Raw genomic sequence first — 26,561 nt, 5'->3', positions numbered from 1 at the left:
GCGCGCGCGGCACGCGGGCCTCCGCGCCGCCGCCCCGCCCCTCCCCGCCCCTCGCGGTGCCGGCAGCGACGAGGTGGGTACGGCGGGACCGCCGCGCGCCCCCCCCCCCCCCCCCCCGCCCCCGTCCACTCCCCGGCGCGGCGTGAGGGGGCGGCGGCGGAGAAGCCCCTTGCGGCCCCCGTCGCGGCCCCCCCGCCGCCTGAGGGAGAGGCGGGGCCGCCCTCGGGCCTAACGGCCGCGCGGGGCACGCGGAGCGGGGGGTGGCTGCGCCGCACCGTCCCGTCCCGGCCTGTCCCCTCCGGGAGTGGGGAGGAGCCGAGCGGGGAGCCCCGGGGAGGCGGGCGGTGCAGCCCGGCCCGGCCCGGCCCGGCGGGGAGGGGAGGGGAGAGGAGGGGAGGATTGGGGGTGGCGAAACCCGGGGCGCGGCGGGTCCGCCTCTTCCATTGATGAAATTTAAATTCCTCGGGGTTCGCCTCCCGCCCGCCGGCCCGGGAGGGACTGCTCGGCTGAGGGGCCAGCGCGGCGGGCGGGCGGGCTGTTCCCGGCGGGGCTGCGGCCGCCGTCTCTCCCGCGTCGCGGGCGCCGGCGGGCAGGATCCGCGGGAGGCAGCCAGCCAGCCTGCCCTCCGGCCTCGGGGCAAACCCCCACCCGCCCCCCAGACCCCAGTTCGGTCTGTGTTTATAGAGCAAAGTATTTATTTTGTTAAAGAGCGAAAATGTCGTCCTTTGCGAAAGGTAAGCTGGCGTGTCTTGCTATTTTTTTTCTTGACTCTTCAGCTGTATACGTAGATCTCTGCTCTTTTTTATTATTATTGTTATTATTTTATTTTTCCCTTGTTCCCCCTCCGCAGCCCGGCGGAGCGCGGGCGGCCGGCGGCCGAGCTGCGGTGTGCCGAGGGCTCCTCCCTCCGAGCGTTCCCCGCTCCCCGGCAGCGGAGCCGCCGCCGGTTCTGCTCCGCTCGGTTTTCGCTCGCCTCGGCGGCTGCGTGGCTCTCCCGCGCCGTGCGGGGCTCCCGGCCACGGCCACCGGGCAGGCGGGGGGACCTGACCGAGTGCAGAGCTTCCCTCCTTCGCCAAGAGGTCTGGTAAAGTTGGGGGAGAAACAGCGCCGAGAGCAGGCGTCTGCGCTGCTTTTTTTTCTCTCCAGAGGCTTGAGTGTATTTTGGCGTTTTCTGATCCCGACAGGCTCCGGCGCTCTCCTTCTGCTCTCCGCGTGCGTACGTGGTCTGAGTTTCAGATTCCTCTATTGCAAAACAGGGAACCAGCCCACAAGAGGTCATTTTGGGAAGAAAAATGACTTTGGTGCATTGCTGTGGCAGTTTTCTTTTCCTCCTTTCCGGTATTCCTAGTGGCGCGTGTGTGCGTTTTGTAACGAAATCCGTGCCCGCAGGTTTCCTTGATCAAAATCCGCGCAGGCCTGTCAACAAACTTAACGCTGCCCATAGAAAGAACACGAGTAGGTCTTTTGCTGCACGAATTTGGAAGTTGCAGGCGACCGAGAGCCTTGGCAGGCCTTGGGGAATCGCTGTCGCTCACCGGTGGGTGTGCAGGACTGTGCAATGCTCGCTGTGTAAACTGTCTGCAAATGTCCCGTGGCACCTGGGCAAAACGCAGAGAGCCCAAGGCGGGGAAGCGTTGTGGCCGTGTTGCTCAACCGGCCGCTCTGAAAGCTACCAGGAGAAGCCCCTTCTTGCTGTGAAATACATTACAAAAATATGTTCTGAATTGATCTTTTTAGATGGAATTGGCTTATTTCAGCCTAATGCTAAGGGTAGCCATCTTGCAGGCAAGTGATATTATTTATGAAACTGAAAGCCGGATAAACCTATGTAAAGTTCATAACCAGGTTTTACACTGTCACCAAGGATTTGACAATCCTAAAAGCTTTTAAAAAAAGTATCCATCATTTAAGTACTTTTATCGAACCAATAGTACTAAAACATGTTGCCAACGTCAAGTGATACTTTTAGCATGAGGATCAGCTGCTAGACTGAGAAATCCAGCTGTGTATGACCATAACACCTATACTCTTGGTGCACGCAGCTGGCAAGAACAGCTCCTGAGGTGGCAAAATTCTGAGTTAGCTCAGGCTGATGTGCTCATCTGTTAAGGAGAGAGCGAGTGTGTAGGTTTCACTTCATGTATGCTTCAGTCCAACGTACGTTGACAAATTTTGCCTCTAGTAGTAGGAAAAGAAAAATGTTCGTAAAGGCTGAGTGGGTGTGTTCAGTTCTAAAAAAATCAAACGAAATAGTATTTATTAGCATTGTGCATTATAGTGTGGGTATTTAAAGAGCTTTTTATCCTCCTCCGGGATAAAAATTGCCTTGAACTTTTCAGCAGAGTTGGTGGAAGTTAAGGCATTCGCTCTGTACCCTCGGCACAGAGTTCAAGGATAGAGCATTTAAAGTTCAACTGCTTGTTTCAACTTACTGACCACCCTTTCTTGATTTTTATGTAAGTAGTTTGGCTCCAAGGAGACCTAAATTTTCTGCTGTAGGTCTTTCTGTATACTTACTTGGATTGCAAAAGTAATTACAATTCATAGCCCTCAGCCCAAAAGATTCCAGATTTTTTCATGAGAGAAGGGACTTCTTGCTTCACTTGTCCCATTACTCCCTCCTGTAATGGGCTCTTGTATACAGAGTACCAAGGCAGTGAGTTTCTCTTCTGAGTGAATTAATGAACAGAACTAATCAATCCTAACACATTCTCCGCTTTTAATGTAGAATAAGAGGAGGGATGGCAGAAAGGAAATGCATGCAAACCCCTGGTGTAAGGGGTCACCACTGTTCTGTTCTTGTGCAGTTTTCCTGAGGACATCTATCCCTTTGCTTCTGATAGTGTATGAAGACCTCCTTTTATTCATTAGCTTGGTCTGATTTATGCTATGTTGTTTTTTCATATGTTAGTTATAAAGTTACGTATCATAAACCTGCAAACACATTGCCATATGCTGTAGTTCATGCTGTGAGGGCAGGGGGCAGGTTAGCAGTGAGAGCAGAGCACAGAAGTGTGCTAGAAATAACAGTGGGGGCAGGAGGGTTTGAGTGAAACTCTCCACGCGTCAGAGACTACCACGAACTCGATTAAGAGCTCTCCTTTCTCTGCTGCTTGAGGAAGCACTTTCTACTGAAGCCATTGAAATAAGATATCCTGGGTGGTCATTTTTGCAAAGCCCAGTGTTTTCTGAAGCCTCAACTATTTAGTCATGCTCTTCTGTTCTGTGCTAATTTCCTGCGTGGGCCAGTCCCCCGAGAGTCTTCCACTGCCTCATCCCACCCTTTTCTTCCTTCAGATGAGTGGTCAAGAGTATGATCCCATGAAAGTGGGCTTAGGCTGAAATCTGAGGCATTGGTTGCGAAATAGCTTGGAAGAGGCATTTTTTCTGAAAAATAATCTGGGAGTTTAAGGCCACATGTACCTTTGGAAGTCTCTTCCTGCAGTTATCCAGCACCCCTGCCTCCCATCTGATTTTTAGAGGCGCAGTAACTACTTTTCATTATAGCCTTCGGAAATTGTGCTTGCCTGTAGGAAATAACTGCTTTCAGATATGCAATTGCACGGGCCTTTCTACATCCTCATTGCTGCTAGGGTGAAAAGGGAAGTAGACCTTCACCTGGGCTGTTAAATTTAACAGTAGCTCATGTTAAAGGACTGCAGTTGTGTTTCTGCTGGTGGTAGGCACGCTGGGGCATAAATACTAGCTTCTTCCCCAAAACTCTAAGGGGCAGCAACGTGGGAACAACTAGTGCCGCGTTCATTTGCTTGGAGCGGATGCACCGATGCTGCGGTTGTGGTCTTGCTTTGGGGAGTCTTTAGAGTGCCATAGATGCCCCTACGGTCTAAATCCTGGTGGGCATCTCTTCAAAATAAATGCTTAAAAGCCTCTGCCTTGCAGTGGCACATTAAAAGCAGAAAAGCTTTGAGCTGCCGTTTCTCTTGGCTGCTTAGTTACAGTATTCAACCTCTCACGTATGCAGAATAGATACTTTTCCTGCAGGGCAAACACATGTTTTTATGGACTCCAGCCATGTCCTTCCTCTCTCTTTCCCCCAAATAAGAACAATAATAATGCTCTCACCAAGCAACCATGCCCTGTCCTGTTGAAGCTGGGTGAGACCGAGTGGTTGCAGTAGTTGTTAAATGGTCATTGTAAAGCCTAAATATTCTCTGTTGCCCGTGAAGGGTGCAGCTGACAGCACTGGTAGCTTTGGCGGTCTGGGTTTTGGTAAGGAATGTCCCATCTAGCTGGCTGGTCTGCGTGCTTGACACTTGGTGTTTGGAAAAAGTGATAGGTTTGCTTTTCTTCTTTGCGAAGGTGTAGATGATCAAATGTGTTTAGCATTTGCTCATTAAGTTATGGAGAATTTGTAATATTGTAAAAAAACTCCCAAACCCTAGGACATTATCATGCATTTACTTCTTTGATGCCTTTTTCTTTTGATTTGTTTGTGATGTTACTTAATCTCTGAATGCTTTTATCTGGTAGATAGATACATGTCTTTTGGCTAATATGAGCGAACAAGATTTTCCTACTTACATGGCAGCCTGAGCAAACTTGCTAGCTGGCTCTGCCTTGCTTAGCCTCAGTGCGTTTAACAGCACGGATGACGGTCTCTGTTGAATGCTTGGCATTTGCAGAGTTTCTTCTGAGATGCATTGCATCACATTGGGAGGTTCAGATGCTTTACAGCCTGATGAACTGTGAGAAATGGCCACTGTTGTTGCTGTAACATCAGTCCTATATTACAACATGTTGCAGGGAGGATTACAAATGTATGAAAGTATCTCCTAGCAGTTGTTTCTCTGGAAGTTTAAATGCTGTTTTGGTACACATCAACCCAAAATGTGTGAATGAAAAGGCAGTACTTGTACCAGTTTGGTATGAAAGTATTAAGGTGGTATAGACCTCCTCGGTTTTCTGTAGGAGAAACTGCTTCCTAATGAAGAGCTGTTCGTGTTTTTACATATTTGACCTGGAAAGATATGCGTAACAAGCTTTCAACCGTTACCTGTTTTTACTACTAAATGAAGCATTTGATTTAAAAAAGAACCTATTGTGCCTTGTACTGTTCATCTTGAGCTGGCGTTTCCCCTGTGTTGCACCACACACAGTATGTGCGCTGCAGCACTTGTCTGTTTTTTTTCTTTTTTCCCTCCCCTACCTGCAAAACAGTGCAGTCAGGAAAATGGCTTCTGTGGGCTTCAAAGCAAGGATTAGATACTGTCACTGAGTCTGAGGCTGTGGAATACTTTGCTTAAAAAAATAAAATGAATACTGTATTAAAATGAACTGCCTCTGGCTTTCTTAGACATTCTGAATAGAATAGCCTCTTAATGCATGTTCTAAATAAGTAAACTTTAAACACAGGTTCATCTTCTAGCAGTGTTTTCTGGCAGTATCACTGTTCACTTGCGAAGTTTCCTTCCGTCCCTTTTTGCACTAGTATTCAGGGTGTTTCTAAAATCCAGCTATATTTGGCAATACATCACTCTGTGAGTTACAGAGAAGTGATTACTCAAGGGATTTGGCAGAAACTGAAGTAACTGAGGTCTTTAGAGAACATACTCAGAATGTCTTTTGAGAACGCACTCGCTTCAAATGCTTTCTGTTGGAAAATAAAGTCATGTTATCTCCCATTTCTTTCTGTGATGTGGACTTCACAATACGGAACATTTGTGTATTTACTTTTTTTCACATTTATGGAGCTTATCACTTTCAAAAGCAAAACAAATGCTGAAGTGACAGATAGACAAATTTTCTAGGTTGCTTAGTAACTGAAATGCATGCTGTAGTGTGAAAATAGTCATAAGATAAAGTCAGGGAATATTTACTGGAACAAAATTAAGATCGTGTGAAAGTGCACTGTATAAATAATTAAAGCATATGTTTTTATTTGCTTCTGTGAACAGAAGGATACCCTCGATCAAGATGCTCTACATAAAGGAATTTTTTAGTTAAAAGCTTTTTCGTGCTGTTGCTTGCTAAAGTGTGTTGATGTGGTAGGATGTGAATTCTTTGGCTGTCTAGCAAGAAAGTGTACTGCTGTGGATTTTCCGACATCTCTGGAGATGGGTCATTGGCCTTTTGAGACTTTATTGAGTTTTAAGAGAAGGGTTGATGTTCTGTGGCCCCAGTTTAAGGTCTGCTCTCCAAGTTACTAAGAACAAAAACTAGATTGCTGGAGTGCTAGCACAGTAATAAAATGAGACTAGGTTATATGAGTTTATTAATTTTTAAAAGAAAATTGAAGGCTATTTGTAGTCTAAATAAGCTAGTTTTCTTATTTTTCCTTTAACCTGTGTTTTTATTTTTATTTAAGATTTCAGCAAAGCAATGTCTCAAGCTGGCACTTCACAGTTTCAGGAAGCCATTCGACAAGAACTGGAGTATTCAATGAAAGTAGAACTTGATAAAATACTTTCGACTGCACCTTCAAATGAGCTACAGGTAAGGAGCGTGATGTCACGCTCTCATGCTTTTGACGCAAGTCAAAGCATGAGAGATTAGATGCAGGAAACTTAGGCAAATTTTATAGAGGGAGACAAGTGACACAATGCCATGATCCTTATTTTTAGGATGTGCTCTAATCTTATGTGGAAGAACAGCCTCGGTACAATGTCAGTAAGAGACTTTCAGTTCCATATAAACTGGGTGAGAGTGTTAAGTGTTTAATCATCTTTAGTTATTAAAGGTTCTGTGTAATCTTTAATGGATTAAAGACAGGGAGGGTAAAGCTGTTATCCTAAAGATTGGGCCAAAGTCTAATGGTTATGGTTTTGACTAAAAACTTGTCTTTTAGGTATCCAAGATGGTTTTGTACCTTGAGTTTTAGTGGAAATGAGCTTGTGGTACCTTTTAGAATTTTACTTAAATTTTAGCATGTCTCTACTTCAGTGCTGATAAAATTACTCTTATGAATAGATTGTACATCAGTTTCATAGAAATGCTTCTGTGATTGAATAGGTGTGCATTAAATACCAGCATTAACTAATGCATTTCTTTGTTGTAGCACACTAAAAAGGACCTGGAAGGATTTAAGAAGCTCTTTCATAGATTCCTACAAGAAAAGGGACCATCTGTGGACTGGGGGAAGATTCAGAGACCTCCAGAAGATTCTGTAAGTTGGAATGAACTGGCAGTCTGTAAGGAACATAGAACTGATAATTGCTACTTCTAGCAAATGATGTAGTCGCCCATAGAATGGGTACAACTGCCGTGGTTCTGTAAAATCAGGTAGGACAGCACTTTAGGTTCTAACTGAAAAATAATTATTTATTGACATATGTTGTATGTGTTCCTGAGCATCAGGTCCTGCTGAACATATGTGTCAAGTTCTTTGGTGTTCTATTTGTTAGCTGTTCTTTGAGCGGAGAAAAAAAAATGGGACAGATGCCATCTTACCGTTTGGTGCTTTCTCTGGAGGAAATGGTAACTTGTGGTAGACGGGAAGTAGGTAGGGCCCTTGGTGTTCCCCTTTCCCTCTTGCCCATGAAAGAAGGTTATGCATCTCAGATGAGACTGTGTCCAGCAATCCGTTATGCTAAATAATTTGGAAGGGACATATGGCAGGTGGGCTGGGTTATATAGCTCATTTAGCAACTTCTGTAATCTGCAGCAGCTCAGTAAAAGTGAAGAATCTGAAACAAGTAGTTGACTGTGGGGTTTTTTGAGTGTAATTTTCTAATGTCAGCTATGTTGTTATAACTTACAACCTGCCACTTGAGCTGCTGCTGAAAAAGCACTAAATATTTTTTTCAGCTCTGTTTAGTACTGAAATAAATGCTTCCTATTAAGCCTAACCTCATTTTATTGATTCATCTGTGGCCCTAGGCTGTCTTTTGACTCTTGCATTAACTAATGGTATAGTTGTGCTACGAATTTTTGCTTTTCCTGGTGTAGTGATCTTGGCATATTGTGGGAGTTCTGTGTCCTCGCACATCTGAGGTTTCTCTTAGCCTCTCTGTGGCGATTTCAATCGAGGCTCTGTTTCCAACTGAAAGGCAGGCTGTCCAGTTACTTCCAGAACAGATGCAGTGCCGCTCTCTAAAGCGTTGAAGAATGGTGCTTTTAGAGCAAGTCTAGGGTTTTTCCAAGGTTGAGTGTTTTCTTTTAACTTCAAAAACATGTGATGTCTCTCTCTTCTGTTCTGTAACACTGAATGAAGTGTTACTTTGGGGAGAAAAACGCACCGTGACTAAAGAGGCCAAAGTGAGAAACTGGAGTTCTAGATAACGTGACTTACAAGGAAGGCTGAAGAAAAGAAGGTTGCTTTTTGTCTAGAGGGGGTGAGACTCTGAGGAGTGATAAGTCTTTCAAATATGTAAAAAGGTAATTACAACAATGAAAGGAATAAACTGTTCTCCGTATCAAGATGAGGCCTGGGATTAAATGACAGCAATTTGATGCGATTGAACGGGCTGCTTTGTGACAAGGGAGTGCTATTGTCTATTTTAAAGTTTTGCACACCTTCAGTGGAAAACTTTCAACTTCTGTAAAGGGCTGAAAATTACTGGGTAGGACATTGGGAGAAAATGTCAGACAGGAGCGTTACGATAAGATACTGAAACAGAGTGATGGGAGATTCCCACACAAGGCAAGCTGTTTAAAAAAAGAAGTTAGAGGTCTAACTTAAGGTCAGAGGGCTGAAAGGAGGGCAAGATTAGAAAGAGTATCTCTCTTCTTCCTTATGGCCTGCACTGCCCCATCTCTGTCCCTTAGCTATGTAGCAACTTTTGAACAGAAAGGAAAACCCAACCAGTAAGACTCATGCAAAATTGTCACTTTGGCTCAGGTGAGATGCATGCATGATCTTGGAGGACATTTTGCTTTGCTAGCCAAATCAAATAATCATACTTCATAAATGTCACAGAAGAAAGCTAGGGAAAAATACCTGCAAACAAATGGCCTTCCATCCCTCCTTCATAATAAGTATCTCTTGCTTTAGGATTCCTTGGATCAGGTGATAATTAGAGACTTCCTGATCTGACAGGAGGCAGGTTGAGTGCTCTTAAAAACTGACAGCAAACTTAACTTTCTTGAGTATTCTTTTCTTTTTTTGCTGGCCATAAGAGTTCCATTTTCCTGCCAACCTCAAACCCTGCTTGTAGTTGTCCTGCCTCCACCACCTTTTAAATATGTCAGTCATGTAGAGGGATATACTGTGGAAAGTGAAAGGTGTCTTACGTGAAACATTTTTTAGGTGACCCGCAGTGCAACTTCTCAATTATTCTTTGTTGGGAGGGTATGAATTGTGGAATTATTAGATAAAAATTGATTTACTCAAGATCAGAATTCCAGAAATATCAGTGTAACTAGTATAGGTAAGAACAGTAGGAGCTTGTAGAAGGGGTAAATAGTGATTATTTTAGAAGAGCTTCAGAGTAAAGGTTGCAGTATTGAGTTCTTTGGGACCGGTATCCATCTGTGAATATATGCAGCTTTTCTCTTGAGTGCTTTTGTTCAGCTCTAGCTGAGTTTTTTCCTAGCTATAAAAACTCATAGTGTCCTCTGCTCCTGGTCTTGTTAGAACAGCACAGAGGATGGTGCAGGCGAGGCTCGTTTGGAAAGTTGGTTGGTAGTCTTGCAGGTGGTTTGTAATTGTCCGTCCAGATGACCTTGCTTTATGAGGTGATGGTGACAGTGATGGGGTGCTCAGCTGCTTTTGAGAATCTCTCACTACAAGTATCATGGCCTAGAATGCAATGGCCTGCTCTCCCCAGTGTTAATTCACTTGCCTGGGATTGTTTTGGAGAATTGGTTTGCTGCTTGATCAGTCCAAAGCATTTGAGAATTCTGGCACATGTAATCTTCAGCTAATACCTAGTAGAGCTCAGAGTATGTGTTTTGGTATGTATGTGCATGTATATATACATACAGACATATACACGTGTGTGTTTATATATGTATATAAAGAAATTAAGGCACCCAAAAGATGTGCCAAAGTTGGTTGTGGGTTTGTTTTTTTTTCCCGAAGCAGCTTAAAGTTAATGAATAGTATATTGCATTTATAGGCTTTGTCTTTTAATTTTCTGTTTTACGTAAGTCACTTCTGAGTTTCAGGTTAGGTGGTACAGGTTTTTCGGGCTTTTGCCCAATGCCATGGGACTGTGCTATGGAGGAGCAGAATTTCTTATCAGACTTCCACGGGTCATCTAATGTGTTACCCATTGTATTTGTTCTTTGAATTTTTTCTTAGTTTTCTTTCGGAAGTGTCTATTGACAAGTAAAGGCTCCCATCAGTAAATTGAAACAGACGTGATTGTCTTGTAATATTCCTCTGTTTTTCTCTGCAATGGGAGATTTCATCTCTGACCTCCATGTTTTCAGTGTAACAACTAATACCGATGGGCGAGTAAATTGTAAGCTCAAGACAGCAATAACAGAAAATTGAACGCATTTCACACGATATTGGTAAATCTCTGGCTTGTTTTTTTTCCTTCCAGATGCTTTGCTTCTGTATGTCCAAAAGCTTACAATGGTAGTTGGCATAGTTAGGACCCATTACTGTTACAGTCTTCAGAGAAGAAAGTATGCTTAGTGTGTGAGTGCTGGTTAACAAGGAGACAAGGTAAAGAATGTGGACATGGCAAGTGTAATTTAATCCTGTTGATGTAGATTGCAGTGATCTGCTTGTTAAAGTTGGAAGCAATCACAAAGTCCTGCTGGGAGGCCTCCGCGGGAACCGCAGTCATCAAATTAACCTCAGAATAGCGATGCAAAATCTCATCTAGGGTGCAGAGAGAGCATCCGAAGCAGTGTGAGTGTGAAAGCAGCTTGTGTATTAGAGGTTTTTTTCCCCTACTGGTTGGATTCTTGTCTACGGCTCAAGCTGTCATATCAATGAACTATATCATGAAGGCAAATAAATAATGTCATGCTCTTCCTCAAAAGCAAGATATCTTCCTAATCCTCAACTCTTGAAGAAGGTTGTAAAGGGTTCCCTTGGTGCTGAGTAAATATTTCCTTGTTGTTCCGTAAGTACATTTTGACTAATATGGATGTATTCCTTTCCAGTCTACCCGTGATGACAGCCTCGATGCTCATTTTGTCTGTCTCTGGCAAACTCTTCCAAACCTCCTTGCAGTAGGAGTATGCTTCTGAAATCTGTTAGTCAAAATCCCAATGTTGCCTCATGCAAACTGTTCTGAAAATCGCTTCTGTGACATTGTCTGCAAAACCAAAAGAAGCTAGATATGTCATCTTAGAACAATCCCAAACCACGGTTTTGAGACATGTCTCAAATGAGTAACACTGTAGTCATGCATCTGTAAGCGATGCCATTCCTGCCTGTTTTTGTTGCTGAAGTATTTCCCCATCAAAGGCCACTGTTCCAAACCCTTAGAGCAAGAATTGATTTTTATTGCTGTGAAGCACTTCTTATGCTTGTGTGTATGCTCGTAGGTGATGAGGTAGTTCTGCATATTAGTGGCTGCACATGACTGGAACTGCTAGATGATAGCACTGGCATCTAGTAGTTCTGGTACTGCAAGGATCCTCCTTGAATTTGAGTTCTTGACGTTTGCTATTCTCTGAATTAAAGACCCTTGAAGATCCAGGGCCTCACTGCCAAGTTGTCATTTCCAATGTCTATGCCAAAAGAAACTGAAATATTTAGTGAGGCTGAATTATAAATCTTGTGTTGTAGCTGATGCAACATCCAGTGAACTAAATCCTTGATGGAGGGCCTGGATGGCACCGTTAACTTCATCAGGATTTTACTCTGAGCTTTTTGCATAAGCTAGTTTCAGACGTGATAGGGAAGGCATAAAATGGTAGTTGGCACTTTAGCAAGAGCAAATGATTTTGAGACAGTCTGGCCCTGAACTGAGTGGTAGACTTTCTTATTTTTGGAGAGCTCTGTTGTGAGTGATGCAAGAAGAACGTAGTGAGACTTGAAAGGTGAAATAATTTTTTTGGCTCTTCAGACAGCGTCTGAACATTGTGGGTGTGACGCGCAACCCACCCGGCTAAAGCTCATACCTAGATGTTTTAAATCCATTTGCAGTCTTATATGGAGTGGCATTGACCTTAAAGTGGATGGAAAGCGATGGCAGGGAGTGAGGATCTAGTCACATTTCTCTCCTTAACTGTGCCCAGCACCAAGCGTAAATTGCTCTTGATCCTGTTGTTGGTGAATTGTTTGTTAAGCTTCCTGATGTACCTTCAGTACATTAAAACCAATGTTTATTATCTCTTTGTTAATGAGAAGAACAGTCATTTTTAAGCATGTCTGCCCAGCCTGAACACAATCTCTGCTGTTGGCAAAACACAGTGGGATTCTGCTTTTTGCACACTTCTGCTCCTGAAAGTTCTAGGAGCTTTGGAAAGACATTCCTATGTGTCCTCTGTGAAATGGCAGCACTGTGTGGTTTTTTGGGGGAGCAATCTTATACTGACAGCATGTAGCTACCCTGACCCTTGAGTAACTAATTTCGGTGTTGACCTTTGGGAGGTAAGGATCTGTGGGTACAGGGATCGTAAGAGTCAGTGTAGTTACAGAGTGAAAAAGAGCTTAGCAGTTTGGGCAACAGTCTCTTTAGATAAGAACTGAGAGAATGGAGGCGTGTGTGTCTTAATTCTTCTCGGTGTGCACTTGGAATTGGATATCTGCTGTCAGTTCCTACACTCATGACCCCTTGTGCTGCATCAGCTGTCCCTGCCTTTCTGACAAATCCATGCTGGTAACCTTCAGGATCTTTTACCTTCTATAGTTTGTTCAGATGCATCCTGAAACACTGAAATGCTGTATCCATGTCCTGCCTCTCTCATTTATTCTGCATGTTTCCTTTTGAAAATACAGCAGAATAAATGAACTGTGGATAGAATAAACTAACTATGAACAGATGGTATTCCTAAACGGATATGCATTTGGAATAAGAGAGGGATTGCACTAGATCAAAAAGCTCCACTTCTGTTTGATTTTTGCACATTAACATTCTGCAAACCTGCTTATATCAAAGATCCTTGCATAGCATCTAGAAGATTGCTAAAGGATTTTCTTGTATGTAGTCGTCTTCTTGATGGAAAGGAAGGGTAAAAGGAAGGAAAGGGATGCATGAGATGCAAAGGATTTTGTTCTCCTGCATTAAAATCATTTTACCTTAAGCTTATAGAATGTGCCTCTGTTATTCTTGTTTTGGCATTGCCAGAGGTGTTGTACGGTAATGCATAAGGTCTGAACTCTCTTTGTGAGAGCTTGGCACGACGGGTGTAAATGGTGCGGTTTCCAGTTGGAACTGGAATAGTGCAATTCTTTGTATCCTTCCTGTCTCCATCCTTCCCTAGCTTCCACTTAGCAATAAATCTGACGTGAAAAAAGTCCCGTTCTGTTAAAGGTTCCTTTGACTTCTTCTGTCTTCTGGATCTGCAATGAGCAGCTGGCCAGATCCGACATGCAAACCTGTTGCTACAGCTCACCCCGAAACTGTGTTTTTGATCCAGGCGTTACTGGCCTCCATGACCTCCACATTCTCTCCCTCGCACCTGGTTCATTCCCAATAGCCTCAGAAAACGTGGCAGCGAGTGCGCGTGGCAGTGTAATGCCAATGCAGCAGCCACCGTGCTCTGGACTGCCTGAGGCGGTGATCTGTGGGAACAGATGAAGTCGTCTTATTTGCCACATGCTCCTGTTAGGGAGCGCTGAAGTCTTCACACACGAAGTGCAGTGGATGCTGTTTTATTAAGATGACTTTCTGATAGATAGCGCCAGTGCTGCTGCCCTAGCTTTGGTGTGTGTTACTTCAGTCGTGCTGATGTGCTCTGTTGCGTGAACAGGGACAGCTGGGGATGCCAAGGCATCGCTGATGCAAGACCCGTCTAGCGTGTGCCTCTGTGGTTGCAGAGCTTTGTGGTTGCTGATAACTAATTGCTAGAGCTGTTGTTGCTGCTGTCTTTGTGCAGTGTTTTGCTTAGGTCAGTTGCTTCAGTTTTATGGAGGGCATGCCATGCAGGAGCTTGGGGTTTTACTGGTGACAAGCTACATAAACCTGCAGTGTTTTGTGATATTTTCAGGTCAGCTGTAGCTGATTGGCAATCCCTTGAGGCACAGTTACATGAGTGATAAAGTTTGGATTTGTTTATCGTGAAGATTGCCACACAAGCTTCCCTTTGAGTAGACTTCATAATCTGGCCTTTTGGTCCAACTGAGGAAAGGTACTGTATGTGTAATCTGTGTCCCCACTTCCTCATACGCAAAGCAGCTGACTTTTCTAGTCCTTATTTACTGTCATCTCTTAATATTTTCAATGGAGCCTTCTCTATGCAAAGAGTATGCCTGTGTGCGTACACAAAACACATGCGTATGTGATAAGCTGTGTACATATGTATTTTGTTGGTTTTCTTTTTCTTGCTAAGTATTAGTCTCCTAGTTCTCTGCATCTCAGTTCCTGGAAGAAATGTGCTTCTCAGTGAAGTTATAAATAAAACAACTCTGCAGACTTGAAAGCTTTCCCTGTCTTAATTTAGCTGAATAACTCTATTGCCAGCCATAAGTTTTCTGATGAAGGGCTGTAGTGTTCCTCTGTAACATAAAGTGCTTGTGTGGGCAATCTGAAATGGTCCTTTTTGAGATCAATAGATGTGAGTATGTAGGAAGTGGCTTCAACACCATGTTTGTCTAGATGCCTATGGCTGCCCCAAGGTAGTAACCTTCTCATCCTGGTATTCTTTTGACAGTTGTTTATGCATGTGACAGAATTATGCTGGAAACCAGCATAGATGCAAGTGACAAGTATTAGTAGCTTGGTAAACTTTGGATGACACGAACACAGCTCAGGGCCATTGAGAACAAACTTCACTTGCAGAGGAGGAAGAACAGTATTGGAGAGTATCTAGAGAAGTGTAGATCCCTGCCATCGCTGAATGGAGGAGAGCTGGGGGGGGTATTTTCTTCAGACCGCACAGGGGGATAGGTCAAATTTCTCACCTTACAGCTAGCCTGCCTTATTAGGCTGCTGTTGGTGATTTGACTTTTCCAGTCGTCCTCTTCCACCACTTCTGGTGGGAAGGAATGAAAAATACAAGCCCTGTAGAAATAGTGTAGCCATTGCTAGGTTGGTCCTGATTCTATTCCCTCTTGACCCCTTTAAGGAACAGGAAACATCAAGGCCCGTGTGTTGTGCATCTTTGATGTGGAGAACATGTAACTTCAAAAATAAGCGAATCAACAGTTACTGGTTTGTTTCAAGATCTTTGACACCTTCCCCATGTAACATTACAACTCCTATGAGTGCAGATGTTGCTATTTATTTACCAAAAGTCTGAATGCCATTAAACCTTTAAAAAATATTTTGTGGGTTGTTTGGACTTTATGAATGAATCTTCTGCATTAAAAAGAGGCACAACAACAGATTGCTGCCTTAACACCCGAACAAACTCATTTTGTAAATCTCCTAGGATGCTGAGCTCACAACTTTATAGGCACAAACCCAAATAAAAAATAAATCTCTTAAGAGCCTTACCTCAGAGAGACCTAAGGGCAGGTGCTGCAGGAGGAGCTTGTGGTGGCACGGGGCAGACCCGGGTGTAGTGCCGGATCCCACGACAGTGCTCCTGGGAGCTGCTGCCAGGCTGTTCCCTTCCAGGGAGGTCAGGCGTTTGGGCTGCACCCTGATGGGGCTTTTATCCCACGTCTCGCACCTGAACTGCTCTGGAGCCACATTTGGCTGCTCCCAATTTTGCGTATCCCGAGTTGCGCATTTTTTGTACCTTTGCCGAAATAGGACTGTGAAGATGCTTCCAAAATGCTGCTGTTAAATTTAAAATGCAGAGAGGAATGTTTTTGTAAGAGGTACTAGTTTTACATTTATGTTAGTAGGCATCACTGTTATCTTCTGCAAAGTCTCATGCCCGAGCCCCATAATAGAGTTCTGTACTGACGGTTTGCTTGGCATTTTATTTCCTGTTACTTCAGGTCTGCTTTAGGGTCTCTTGCCCCTCTGCCCTGGGACTCCATTCATTTCTAGCTGTCACTTTATCTTCTACCTTCCTCCCTCTTATCAACCTCAGTTGTCTCTTTCCTTTCTTATTTCAACCTTCTGTCATCCTCAGATGATGCAATTGAGCAGAATTTATGACCTGGAGGCAGGAAGCTGTGCCAGGGTTTGGGGTAGAAAAGGCAGAGTGGCTGCAGTTGGCCAGAGATTGTAACCAGCAAATCTGAGGGAGGCCATGGAGAGAAGAAAACAAAGCAAAGCAAAAAAGGATTAATGTTTCCCTTCTGATGACACTATTTCATACCTTGCCTGTGTTTCTTGGAGTAATATATGGCGCAATCCTGTTATCTCTGGGCGTTGTGTGACTAATTGCGAAGACGTGTTTGTGACTTGAACAGTTGTTTAACTTCTTGATACTGCTAGATAAAGAACCTTTTTTCCTAAAATGAATGCTGTCACACCCTCACATGAGAAAGCTGGAATGAGAAGACCCTACTGTATTGCTTCCCTAGCAAAGCGGTCCAACTAAGAAGCCTTTCAGTAACGTATTTGGTCTATAGTAGGAATTTGCATAAATTATTCATAACGAGTTGTGAAGTTATCAGTTAAGCCACACATTTAAAGCTGTCAGCCTTTTTAATGAAGGGATCTTGGAGAGCTGTTTTTAACCAGCTAGTTAACAAGGAAGGACACTGTTTATAATTCTCAGTTCAAGGTAGCAGAAAACCAGAGCAACCATTTTGATTTGGTATACTTTTTGTGTGGGTCAGTTGAGTAATGCACTATTGTCTAAGTGTTGTGTTTTATTTCATAATCTTATGACACAAAGTCGAAACTGAGGCACTGTCTGTCAAAATGCTGGGATCCCCCAAAATCTTGTTTGGAAACTCTCTCTTGGATGTGTGAATCAAATTGTGGTGATGTAGGTAAATTTCCAGGGTTCAAAGTTCTGGGTGTCCAAAGCTTAGCATTCAAGTCTTGGCTGGCAAATTTCCACTCCCTTGTCCTTTATTGATCCGTGCGGATTTTACTGACAACTCTGTGTACTTGTCAATGATTAAAATGGCTCGTCGTTTCTATGGCTAGCATTCTCTGCACCTTAAATGGGAAATGGCATGCCAACATCACGTGCTTTGTTTAATCAGTTAATTTCTTTCTCTAAGGAGAACTTAGTATTAGCAGATGACTGCAGCAGTGATTGTGTTACTGCTTGCTGCCTGAGCCATGATAACTCCACGTTTACCTTCTAGCCTGCTGTGAAAGAGTGAAATAAAAAGTGTTTAACTACCATGTCTGTGACTGTGACTTAGCTGGAAAGTGGTAGCTTAAATACAGAATATTTTCCTTTTCATTCTTACTCTTACAAGCTACATTGTATTTGTTGTGAATGCGACAATAACTTTACACTTAGGATACTCAGCACATTACTCCTAAAGCCTCCTACCTGCATATACTGTCTCAGGATTTTTTGGCATAGGGAACATCTACTGCTTTTAAAGCATGAAGAAGTACAGTTAAGTCTGAACTTACTTGGTAGGCAGGAACGCAAGACCTTTGTTAAGAGCATGTAGATGGAAATACTTCTGTCTTTAGTGTGTTGGTTAAATCTTAGTGTAGAGTTACAAGTGAGTCTGGATGTCACCTCTTCTCCTGGGAACAGTATAGTCTGGGGGTATCTGTACTCCCTCGACCTGCTAGAAACAAGCAGCAAAGTTCCTGGCATTTTTGCAGAGTGTAGCTTTAAAAAATTGCATTAAAAGAAAGTAATTACTAGGCCTACTCATCAAGCCTCATCATTTTAGTTGCATATCTTTGTTTTGATGGGTACATATCAAAAAATTATTGAAATTTGTCTTGTTCCCCAGTAACACTGCCCACTGAGCCAAAAATTAAGTCACAACATTGACATATATTTTTAATGTTCAACAGCTAGAGTGTTTCAACAAAGAATCTCGTGCTATTCTTATATTTAATGTTTTCATATTAGCTATAAATATTTTAGTGAGAAAGTAGGGCTTTCAAGTTAGGTTAATCGCTTGTTGTTTTTTTTTTTTTTTTAGTACGTATCGTACGCATTGGGAAATTTTTCTAAATGGAATGAGTTTAAGCAGTTGCACCGAGATGTTCCTCCTGGGCCAGTTTCCACTGTTTGAGTCATGAGGGCTTAGTTAGTCATTATGCTGTAACTTGTGGAGTGATCTTATCTTTAATTGTATACCATAAGGTTTCCAGATCCCGCGTGAGGCAGAATTTCCCTAATGTGAGGGATCTGCTCTGATCTGCTGCCTGTGGTGTACTGGAATGCTGGAATTGCACAAACTCTCCTCTCTACCCCTACACATCTGAGTAAGAAATATGACTTGTTCCAGTGCAATGTGAATTTCCATTTGCACCGCAGCCTGACTTGCCCAAAGCAAACACAGTTCTGAAAACTGCTCTGTATGTATTTGTTTTTGGAAATCAGCTGTGGATCTTACACACCCCTTATCGGAACTAAAATAATTTTCTTGCTGCTAGAATACACACAGCATTGAAACACTAAGACTTTTCTTCAAAAGAAAATCTCGAGAAGGGCAGGCTAAAGGATAATTGTATTGATTTTGCTCTAACAGTTTTGGCATGATACTTATCATTGCATTGTTACCTTTGTTTCTTTGACTTAGGTGCTTTGGATTAGGGGACAAGCAATGCCTAATGCAAAGCACACTGTCATTACAAGCCTGATTTTGCTCTCCATCACTAGCCCCAAATCTGGCCCATACTGTGTTTTTAAACCTGTAGGATATAGCTGTCAGCAAGGTAGAAGACTTTCTTCAAGTTTTAATGGGACCTGGATGAACACATCCTGAAAATAGAAGGATAAGAACTAGGAACTCTCTTCTACTTTGTAGCTTGCTATTGGGAGAGACTAATTATGATATTGGACTTGTGGCTAGGATAAAAATTGGTTTAGACTGACTCAAAGAACCAACCTTTTGCCAAGAATGTTGTCTCTGACAACCTCACTGCAAAGTATCAAAAAAAAAAAATGAGTTTAAGCTGCTCAGGGAAGGAGAGTTTTATGTCCTGCATGTGGGGCCTGTGTCCTTAAATTGTGGTCTGGCCGAAGCTGGGCAAGTGCTTGTTCACAGGGGGAAGTGAGTTAGATGGCTCACAAGGAGACCCCCTTTTCTCCTGCAAGGCAAGAGGAAGATGATAAGTGGCATAACTGGCCTGACTTCGTCCTTACTATTGAGTAAGTTTCCCTTTACCTGGAAGAGCAGACAGAGACATTTTTTCATTTGGATGAAGCTGGTTATGACTGGTGTCACCAAGTCACAGAACTTTTCAAGAGAAGAGGTTATTGTAGTAGCAAATCAAGTTTGTATTGTAACAAGTCAGGTTATGGTAGACTCATTTTGCAAATGTTCTTTAATGTCATAAATCATATAAATAAAAGTGGGTGTTATTGCCAAATTTTAAGTTTTGAAGGTTTTTAGGAGAAAGCAGTTTCCTTCCAAATATCTGATTGGGGTTTTTTTGTTTGTTTGTTTTTACAGATCCAGCCCTATGAGAAGATAAAGGCCAGAGGACTGCCCGATAACATTGCTTCTGTCTTGAACAAGCTGGTGGTCGTGAAACTCAATGGCGGCTTGGGCACAAGCATGGGTTGTAAAGGCCCCAAAAGTCTTATTGGAGTGCGGAACGAGAATACCTTCTTGGATCTGACAGTGCAGCAGATTGAGGTAACTCTTCATGGGCTTTTCTTTCTATGTTGGAGAAAGCAAGACACACTGAGCTTCTCCTGTATGACCCTTTAAGACAGATCACAGTGCAGGTTTGCCAGAAGGAAGAGGAGAGGGAAATGAGGGCTGGTCACAGTTCTAGTGGTGAAGTGGAGAATTGCTTTGGAAAGAATAGGCATGAAAGGGACAGAGCAATCGGGGATTGCACTCTGTCCCCTCCATGCTTGTTAGCACAAGCGTAACTCAACATGTGCACGCCAGCCCGGCCGGGGATGGTTGTGTCCAGAAATACAAACAATCCAACTGTAGAGCTGGCCTGGCGTGGCTAACTCATGGGCTTGTTTCCGACTCCTCCAGGTGCAAGTCTTAAGCTTAGCTTTTTAAAAGCCTTTTTTATGTGCATTAGAACAAAGCTCTTCACAGCAGCTCCGAGTTCCTTGTTGAATTAGAACTCTCATGCTGGAAGTGATTTCTGGCATTTTCCTCTGAAGAAAGAAAAGTAAAAGAAAATAACAGCTGTTGGTGTTGAGAGGACATTTCAGCTTATGTTTTTAATGAAGAATATTCCTCTTGCAGCAGATAATTAAGATAGTTTAATTAGAGTAGGAAATTGGGTGTGCCTGTTGCATAGTTTCTGGAGCTCCAACAATTTTTTGCCTCAGTGTGGTGTTTGTTTGGAGTGACTCTCTCATGTATGTTAGACAGTTGTATACCAGACTTAAATTTATAGCCAACTAATGCAGTCCTAATCCTTTGGTGTTGTGGGCACTTCTCAAAAGGGCTATTGCAGAAGTCTCCGACGCCACCAGAGGTTAATGATCCCAGACATTCCCCAGCAGATGAGGGCAATCTGATACACAAAGCTTTGAACTCACTGAAGTATCTTTTTTTTTTTTTTTTCTGCACACTCTATTGTTGATGGAACGCTGTCATGTTTTCCGATTTTTGCTTTTGCTGTCCATGTGAAAATGCTCTTGTGTATTTCGGCTCCACTTTACAGTTGTCCAAATAATTAACATTGTGACATTTCATGATGTGCTCATGATACTGTTGTCCGTCTCACAGCACGCCAAAAAGGCTCAAAAGTGCTTACTGTGTAGTGTGTGTAAGGTTTTGAAACCTTACTCTGACAGACTTTAGTAATTTGGGGAAAAACTTGGCTTTTGTAATCAACAGTAGCCTAAAATTTGAAATAATCATTTTGTGGTGTCGTGCTTTTTGAATTTGGAACCTCAATGTGGACTTAAAAACAAAGATTAATTATATATTAATTAATGTGGGCCTTATCTTTACTACTTACAAGGATTTGTTTTCCTTTACATTATTTATTATCCACTCCGTTAGCATAAGCATTTCTCTATTTTATCTCATGCATTTATAGTTTCTAGTCTGTTTTATCTAGTAATTTCTTTCTCCCAAAATCTTAGGTGTCAGAGTTAAGGCTAATAATACATGCTGAGTTAAAGCTAATAATACATGCTGAATTTACCATTTCTTTCCTATGTCAGCATTTAAACAAATCCTACAACACTGATGTTCCTCTTGTTCTCATGAATTCCTTCAACACTGATGACGACACAAAGAAAATCTTGCAGAAGTACAGTCACAGCCGTGTGAAGATATATACTTTTAATCAAAGCAGGTATGAAAAAAAACTTCACCTGGGGTGAAAGTCAAAACTAGCTTGCATTTCTCCATATTCCAAATGGTGTGGGTTGTTAGTTTGAGATGCTGAGGTAGCATTAGTGTCTTCTGTACCCATGTTCAGTCTCTGTTTTGGGCCTCTGAAAGACTGAAATGTCAGGGTGTTAAGCAGAGTCAAAGGCAATGTATTAAAATTGGGGGGGGTGGAATAGGACGGGACGGGATGACACAGTTTCTAAGAAATGTCTGAATAATGGTGTACTGGATGGTGGCCACTTGATGCCTGCGTTTGCTTTTAGCGGTGGCTTTAAGTTCTTGAATGAGAGATTGTGTTCTGCAGCTTCTCAGTGATAGTCCATATTTGGATGGGTCTTTCAATTCGGAGTACTTCCACTAACCTAGAAAGCAGAGCTTCAAAAGGTGTAGGAAAAAGCCCATGTAGTTGCACCTTTACTGTTGTATTTTGTTTTTCTTTACGCTTGTCTGATGTTGGTGAGAACTTAACAAAACCCATTGTCTTCCCAGGTATCCTAGAATTAACAAGGAAACACTGCTGCCGATAGCCAAGGATGTGTCTTACTCAGGAGAGAACACAGAGTGCTGGTATCCTCCGGGCCATGGAGACATCTACGCCAGTTTCTATAACTCGGGTCTGCTGGATACCCTGATCGGAGAGGGGAAGGAATATATTTTTGTATCCAATATAGATAACTTGGGTGCCACTGTGGACCTTTACATTCTTAATCACCTGATGAACCCACCCAATGGAAAACGCTGTGAATTTGTCATGGAAGTCACAAACAAAACCAGGGCGGATGTGAAGGTAAAGAGAAACCGTTGTGCGAGCCTGTCTGAATGCCTGGCGTGTTGGTGAAAATCTCAGCCTCGTCTCTTCCGTACGCATGAATTCAGACATACATGAAATCTTCTGACAGCTATTTCGGGCATTTAACACATCAGCTGTGATCTAATTTGAGAGGCACAAAATCAGCAAGTTTATGAAGTTCTAATTCATGGAACAAATTGGATCTAGGTTCTGGGCAACAGCAGACAAGGACAGCCTGGACTTGACCGAGCGCTGAAAATGCATGTGATTGCTGCAGGGTGCGGGTCACAGCCTTCTCCAAACTGTCACGCGGGGCAGAAGCTTGGGGATGGTAAAAGCAGAGCACTGAGGGGTGGGATGCAGCAGTTGTAGCTCTGCTGACTGAAAACTGCCTTGGCTGCTTCTGCAGCTGTCAAGGTGTGCATCGCACACTCAGCTTGGCACGGCTGCCAGTCTGCTCCTGCCCTGGCTGCTTGGCTTTGTACAGGGCCCAGGCCTGACAACTGTCAGATGTTTATGGCATGTATCAAATGTATCTAGCGTGTGGCAGTTTGTCACGTAACTGCACTTGGACTCTACTTTAAATATGAGGATGGGGAGGAAATGCAATTTTCTCTGTATTCGTTAGATATTAAGACAGCTCTGGCTTAGTCCTATAAAACCACAGAAATGCACTGTAAGAATACAGTTCAGGTTCCTGAAGGTACCACTTGTTTCTCCAGTGCGTGCCACAAATACAGAACTACTAGATGTAATTTAGATCTTGCTCTGTAATCGAGCGAAGTACTGCTGAAGGTGATTTTTTGACAACAGCATCCCTTGCAAAAGATTCTCAACAACTTCCATTAAAAGAATTAACTGTCTTGGAGTGCTGAAACATGATCATTTGACAGTTCTGACTGTACTTTAAACATGCTCTATAATTAGTAACCTGGTAGCTGAACACATGCAACATGTTTTCACTGAGGTTGAACTTTAAATGCCAAGAAAACAGTGCGTCTGTTTGGGGTGAGGGGAGGGTTTCTCTGGCATCTCACGAACAGGACTTAAAATGTCTTCTTTGACCCTTGCAGGGTGGCACGCTGACACAATACGAAAACAAGCTGAGGCTGGTGGAGATTGCTCAGGTCCCAAGAGCACACGTAGATGAATTCAAGTCTGTGTCAAAATTCAAAATATTTAATACCAACAATTTGTGGATTGCTCTGTCTGCCATTAAAAGGCTGCAAGAGAAAAACGCTATTGACATGGAGATCATCGTTAACCCAAAGGTAATCAGCTAGGAAGATTTTAGAGGAAACATACTCTAAAGAACTGTTGGTTTCTAGGTAACTGAACGGACTGCTGCCTTCCAAAAGGAGCCAGTCTGTCGGTAAAGGCAGAGCTCTGACTGACGCGCGCCTCTAGTTTTGAGTGCCGTTACCTGCTGGTTGTGTTTATGTGAGTTTTCTCTTCCAGACTCTGGATGGAGGCTTGAACGTTATCCAGTTGGAGACTGCAGTTGGTGCTGCTATTAAGAGTTTTGAAAACTCTCTGGGAATAAATGTACCTCGTAGTCGTTTTCTGCCTGTTAAGACCACGTCAGATCTCTTGCTTGTGATGTCTAATTTGTACAGCCTTAATGCTGGATCTTTAACGATGAGCGAGAAGCGTGAATTTCCAACAGTGCCGCTTGTCAAACTGGGAAGTTCTTTCACAAAGGTAAACTCCTATAATTATACTTTGTTTTTGTCTATTTGAATAAAAATGCAGTCTATAGCAATAAATTAAAAGTGACATTTCCTTTATCCATCTCTGCCCGTCTGGGCATTCCCTTTTGCTCTTTGTAAAGAACTGTTAGGCCTTTAGAATACAAACCGCTCATATGACATTATGCACACATGCGGCTGCTGGGTGCTCCTTCACCCTGCCAGCTGAGGAAACGGAAGGGTGAATTGGGTTGTGTGCGCTCTCCAGAGCTCGCCCAGCTTTGGTGGGATACTGCCCTCACTGCTTCTGAGAGTCGCCGCGGACAGAAATGACACCACCACGTTGCTTTCAGAGCTCTTATGTTTGTCAGATGTGGATTCCAGAAAGATCCCCAAAAGGAGTTTTCAGGAAGCTCACACTCGTCTTAATCCACAGATGGATTTAAAGCTGCCTCTATTGTTTTCTCTCTCTCCAAAAGGTTCAAGATTACTTGCGGAGGTTTGAAAGTATTCCAGATATGCTGGAGCTGGATCATCTCACGGTTTCAGGTGACGTTACATTTGGGAAGAATGTTTCTTTAAAGGTGAGTGGGTAATTGGGGCGCTCCTGCAATAAACGTGACTGATCTCTGCTCCTTGGTAATTGATCCTGCCTAAGTCAGCGCCCTCACGCACAGTCTGTGGAAGCACTCCTAGGAACTGAGTACCTGGCCCGAGGGCTGCGGAGGCCAAGGCTGAACAGTGACCCTTATGAATGAGCGCAAGTTGTGACCTTGCAGCAGGGATAGCTGCTTCTTGGTATAGTCCCAGTGGGAGTTGAGGTTTGTCTATGAATCTTGAAAACACCACAGACCTCATGAGTCTGTGGTCAAAACAGCGCTTACATCTTTGTCCTTTAGCTCGACAAGCCAGGTACCACCTCATCTCCCAGGCTGGCTTTACAGCCACAGGCCCCTTCTCATCAGCGTGGGGCTCCTGATTCATCAGTAAACACTGAAGCCGAGCAAGTTAGTTTCTCTCTCAAATTCTTCCTCAGGATCTGGCCCATCCTAGCAGAACATTGTCATGGTCCTGTGACAGTCTAGGCCAGTTTAGCTGCTGACACAGACTGGTGCCAGGTGGGGCTGCAACAACTAGCACTGGAACGGGTGTGGGCTGTTACCAGACTGCACGCTCACACACATGTGGCTGTTCCCAGCTCCTTCTGTGTTATTTGCCTTACAGCTTTAATGGTGAGCGGTGCCGTGACCTACTGATGTGGGTAATGTTTTTCCACCTAAAAGCAAGCAGACATGATAAGAGTGCTTACAGCAAGCGCGTATCTTCAAAGAAGGCATCAGCTCTGCCTGTAAGCTGATACCTAGCATGCTGGTAATTACAGCGTTTCCAGTATTGCTTGTTTAAAACTTCTATTGTGGAGGCAAGGAAAAAAAAAAGTCTATGCAGCAATAATTCAGTCTGAATGCATCCAGGATGCGGCTGTGTTACAGCTGACACCCAACTGGTCTGCCAGACGCCACCACTCTTCCTTATTCTGAGTCAACAGGTACTATAAGGTTTCTAAGTACTGGTTTTCTTTTCCGTAAATCCAGGGAACAGTTATCATCATTGCAAATCATGGCGACAGAATTGACATCCCGGCTGGAGCTCTGCTAGAGAACAAAATCGTATCTGGCAATCTTCGGATCCTGGACCACTGAGTCAGTGAAAGGGCACGGTGGGACTACAGACCGCTGTGCTAAGCCGGCCTCGTAAGGGGGGAACGTTTTAAGCATTAGAACGATCAGTACACAGAGGGCCTATGCTTTGTCATCTTCACAGTACCCTGCAGTATTAATTTAAAATTGATTTCTCTTGCTTATCTTTTTAAGCAGACACATAGCGCCGTGGATGTGCGTACGTAATGCTTCAGTCCTTAAAGAGGTTCTGTAACTCAGTTAATATAACCTTGAAGTGCAATACTGTTTGTCTTGTGGTAAGATGGACAGATCTTCTTTGATAAGAAGTTAAGAGGCTCGCCTCTAGCATTTAGTAGTTTTGAATTGCTTGTAACTGCAGAAAAAAAGCTGTGAAGCAATACGCGTGGGACAACACTGTAAGCTACTCATATGACTTTTTATGGAGTATAAGTGGCAGGCACAGTTGAAAACCAAAAGTTTCACTACTGCTAAATGGGCTGTTCAAAACTCTGTATTTCGTGTGCTCACAGCTCTCCCACCCTATATAGCCCTCTTCACCCCCGCAAGCTACCCGTGGGATGTCCTATCCCAGCTGTGCATCGGGATACTGGGGTCAGGGTGTCCGTACCTCCATTTCTGTATTGTGAGACGGGGAAGCGTTGCTGTTCCAAACTCACCCAAAGAATCTAATACTTGAGAAAAATGCCTCAGTATCCATGTGTGGTGTTTGCTTTTTCACATCCCATTTAGGACTGGATCTCCTGTTAATATCTCAGTCCTTGATCTGCCCTCTTCTTTTCAGTAAATGGATCATGTTGACTGCACCCATGTTCATATTGTCACAGCCATGTACGTTAATTTATCTTCTCTTGAGTACTTTCTGAATTTGTACAGGAATTGGAATCCCTGTCCTGATCACTATTGATTTCTTAATGTTTCTCTTGTATTTACATGCAGACAACTTTATTTTATAAGCTTAGTATAACACTGGTATGTATCATTAAAGAAGTTGGTCTTTAAAAACAACCGTGATTTTAGAGCTTTATTTTGACTGACAATTA

At 43.3% G+C, this 26,561-nt stretch overlaps 1 protein-coding gene across 2 annotated transcripts; it reads left to right on the top strand.

Moving 5' to 3' along the window:
* On the top strand, window positions 1-26,526 carry UGP2 (UDP-glucose pyrophosphorylase 2). 2 transcript variants are annotated; one of them, XM_075413341.1, is made up of 10 exons: window positions 1-73; window positions 6,326-6,453; window positions 7,016-7,123; window positions 19,478-19,663; window positions 21,172-21,305; window positions 21,833-22,130; window positions 23,207-23,404; window positions 23,592-23,834; window positions 24,301-24,405; window positions 25,414-26,526. In XM_075413341.1, exons 2-10 carry the CDS (start codon window positions 6,340-6,342, stop codon window positions 25,519-25,521), a joined length of 1,494 nt encoding a protein of 497 aa, XP_075269456.1. In that variant the 5' UTR covers window positions 1-73; window positions 6,326-6,339; the 3' UTR covers window positions 25,522-26,526. The 2 variants fall into 2 exon arrangements, with proteins under 2 accessions (XP_075269456.1, XP_075269455.1); XM_075413340.1 differs by lacking the exon at window positions 1-73 and adding an exon at window positions 473-734.
* Window positions 26,527-26,561: the final 35 nt, after the last annotated feature.

This window comes from Opisthocomus hoazin, chromosome 2 (assembly GCF_030867145.1).
Source record: "Opisthocomus hoazin isolate bOpiHoa1 chromosome 2, bOpiHoa1.hap1, whole genome shotgun sequence".
Taxonomy (NCBI): domain Eukaryota; kingdom Metazoa; phylum Chordata; class Aves; order Opisthocomiformes; family Opisthocomidae; genus Opisthocomus; species Opisthocomus hoazin.
Note: the sequence above shows the minus strand (reverse complement) of the source record. Positions and strands in the feature narration are given on the sequence as shown.

What these genes read in the sequence shown, in the direction of transcription:
- UGP2 (XM_075413340.1), top strand. An exon ending in AGAGACCTCCAGAAGATTCT is followed by an intron (nt 7,124 to 19,477) that starts GTAAGTTGGAAT and finishes TTGTTTTTACAG; the next exon opens with ATCCAGCCCTATGAGAAGAT. An exon ending in AAACCAGGGCGGATGTGAAG is followed by an intron (nt 22,131 to 23,206) that starts GTAAAGAGAAAC and finishes TGACCCTTGCAG; the next exon opens with GGTGGCACGCTGACACAATA.